This window comes from Contarinia nasturtii, unplaced genomic scaffold, assembly GCF_009176525.2.
Source record: "Contarinia nasturtii isolate CC-2019 unplaced genomic scaffold, AAFC_CNas_1.1 Cnas_scaffold_280, whole genome shotgun sequence".
Lineage (NCBI taxonomy): Eukaryota > Metazoa > Arthropoda > Insecta > Diptera > Cecidomyiidae > Contarinia > Contarinia nasturtii.
In genome coordinates, this window is record NW_022197635.1 from 1 (window position 1) to 3,284 (window position 3,284).

Below are 3,284 nucleotides of genomic sequence, written 5' to 3' on the forward strand. Positions count from 1 at the left end.
GCTATACCACCATCCGTTGACACATTCGTTGGCAAATAGTACTCTCCGTCATCTGCTTTGATCCACTTAACACCCGGCTGGTTAAAGTCACCGCACACTAATACAATGTCATTATCATTGAAAGGGATCAACTTTACAATTTCTGCAAATTCCAAAAATTTTGCTGTCTCGTGTAATGATCGAATGTACACCGAAAATATAAAAACGTTACACGAATCGAGCACAATCTTTACACATACGTGTTCAAGGCCACTATTCTCCGAAAGCGTCACTTTCTCACTGATGAATTGGGTTTCAACTGCGATTAAAACACCACCACCGTCGGTTCTATCACTCGTGAGTTCAGTTCGATCTCCTCGATACACATTATAACGCTTTCCGAAGTGTTCAATGTCTTTGATGCCTTGTAGTAGCCACGTTTCGAAAAAAGAAATTATTTGGAAGGGACACGATTTTGTTGCTAAACGTATCTCGTCGACTTTGTTACGAATGGAATGTGTATTTTGAATATACACATTCAGTTTTGTTTTGCTTGGTTCTTTTTGGTTTGATGCAGAATGTTCAATTTGGTTCGATATTGTTATTTCTGTGACGTTATCTATGACATTGGTTTCGGTGATTTGGCTTGATTGTTCGGTGATTTTATTTCTGTTGTTTCCATTTTTTCGGTTGGCGGTTTTCTGATGTCGTTTGTTGGTAAAGCCGGAAAGAAATCACCAAAAGTCAGGCTTTGCAAAAATTCACGGACCATAATATCTTCAGGCCAAACGTCCGGATCCATTAAAACATCAAAATCTTCGGTGTTTATTTCGATTTTGAATGACACGAATTTCAGGGTGGTCAAATCACGGTCCTTCTTCACTAATTTGTGCACATTTAATCGGTTTTTATCGTTGATCGTCGTGTTTTCCATGATAAGTTCAATTATCTGCTCACTTGTCACTTCTGGCCGGAATCTTGAAACCCAAACGGCCTTTTCAAATTTCGGTTTCGAATCGCGTTTCTTTGGTGGCACGGTTAATACACATGCGCCCAATTTTGTTCCAGTTTTCACTGCTGGCAAATTTGGTTTTTGCACCGGTACATTGTCCATTCGTTTACGTTTGGCGGATTTTTGTACTACATTGTTACTTCGAAGAGCATTGGCAAAAGATAGTTTCGGTGTCGACGGTGATGGAAAATCAATTAAATTCTTGTTATTCGGTGCATTTGTCGTTTCGTTACGGGTTAAAAGTTGCTTTGAAAATGTCCGCTGACTTTTTCATTATATTTTGTGTATCATTGTGAATTTCGGTGGTTTTGCCTTTCACTTCAACAATCAAGGATTTCATTTCGGATAGTTCGGTTAAAAGTGATGAAATTTCAACATTTTCAGATGTTTGACGTGATTTGGACGACGAACGACTATTTTTCGGTAATTTCAATGTTTTTTTCGAATCAGCCTTTAACAGTTCGTTTTCACAGCAAACAAATGCACACGACGGTAAAAATGCGAAAACTGAGGCGCCATTTGACAATGACACTTTTACAATTTCGTTACTTTCGATATTTTCACGGTTTTCAAGTCCAAAACATTTCATAAAACATAATTTTCCGCATTTTACACACTTGATTTTCGGTCCCGCTGGGCAATTGTCATTACTACATTGATGTTGTGGTGTCATTTTGACACAATACAACAACAAAATACACTACGAAAAAATATGCAGAGTCACTTTCTCTAAAACAACAAAAATCTTAACTAAATTCACTGTACTCGATTGTTTATAGATGCACAGCACTTTAATGGTCAATTTAATCAATTTTGCAATAAATAATATTCAGTTTTTATAATATAAAATAAATAAAAAACACAGACGGTGTACCAAACAAAACAACAGCTGTGATCTGTCAACTGAATTCATCAAATACCAAGTGATGCAACAAAATTGATTCATCGAATACCAAGTGGTGCAATATAATTGATTCATCAAATACCAAGTGGTGCAACATAATTAATTCATCGAATACCAACTGGAGATCCAAACTAAACAAATAGATAAGTTATAGATATTGAAGATATAAATAAAAAATTAATAAATTACGAAGACAAAGTTAATCGTCCACTTCCAACTGATGCACAAGAAAAATTACAAAGAATTAATGCATATAAAACTGAATTAGCAAATGCTTATAACCACTATATTACATATATAGGAGCATATATAAACAAATTTGACTATAAAACGCAAGCAGATTTTGGAAGGACGATTGGAAACATAAAATTACGAATTTTACGAGCATTAAAAGCATTAGATTTGTCATTGCAATTACCAAAAAATTATGAATTAATAGACGTAAATTTAATTGACAGTACCGAAATAGTTTTTAACGAATCATTAAATTCCGAAATTTTTGTTAGAAATACAGAACTTTTAAATAACGCTACTTTACTAACTTACTGACAAATACAAACGATCAAATAAATACAAACGAAGAAATTAATACAGACGAACAAATTAATACAAACGACATTGCATCTAACGAAGAACAAACACAAAACACAGTAAACAAAATGGCCATGACCAGAAAAGAATTTCTGCGCTTAGCAGCCTCAATGCTAAACAAATACGACGGAAATCCGTTGCAATTGAATGGATTCATTGACTCTGTTGAATTGTTGAAAGAAATGGTCGAAGATGATGACAAAGATGTATTTACAAAACTCGTAAAGTCTAGATTAGAGGGTATTGCTCGCGAAGCAATTGACGACGAACCGGGGGATGTTGATGAAATAATCCGTGATTTAAGAGCAAATATAAAAACAGATTCATCAAAAGTGATCGAAGGGCGTATGCTAGCACTTCGCACCGATAAAACTAATTTGGCAAAATTCTCGGAAAGAGCAGAGGAATTGGCCGAAGATTTCAGACGAAGCTTATTAATTGAGGGTTTTTCCAGGGCTAAAGCCAAAGAACTTTCAATCGAAAAAACTGTTGAATTATGCCGAAAAAACGCTCGTAAAGACACAGTCAAGGCGGTAATCGCAGCTACTAAATTTGAATCACCGAAGGAAGTTATCTCAAAAATGATTGTTGAAATAAACAATTTGAGACAAGATAGACCGAGTATTTCATACAATAACCGTAATAAGAACAACAAATTTGACAATCGTAATAAAAATAACTATCACCGAAATAATTACAATAATAACAACAACAACAATAACAGAAACAACAACAACGATCGTGGAAATCGCAACAATTCCAACAATAACAACAACAACGGCAGTAATAATAACTACA

General features: G+C 34.9%; 1 protein-coding gene across 1 annotated transcript; it reads left to right on the forward strand.

The window, feature by feature from the left end:
* Positions 1 to 2,554: 2,554 nt before the first annotated feature.
* LOC116337337 (putative neugrin-like protein DDB_G0288135) lies at positions 2,555 to 3,269 on the forward strand (the record flags this gene model as incomplete). The annotated part of the gene is made up of 1 exon (XM_031761775.1): positions 2,555 to 3,269. A coding segment is annotated over exon 1 (715 nt), but the record flags the coding sequence as incomplete, so codon positions are not given.
* Between the last annotated feature and the right edge of the window lie 15 nt (positions 3,270 to 3,284).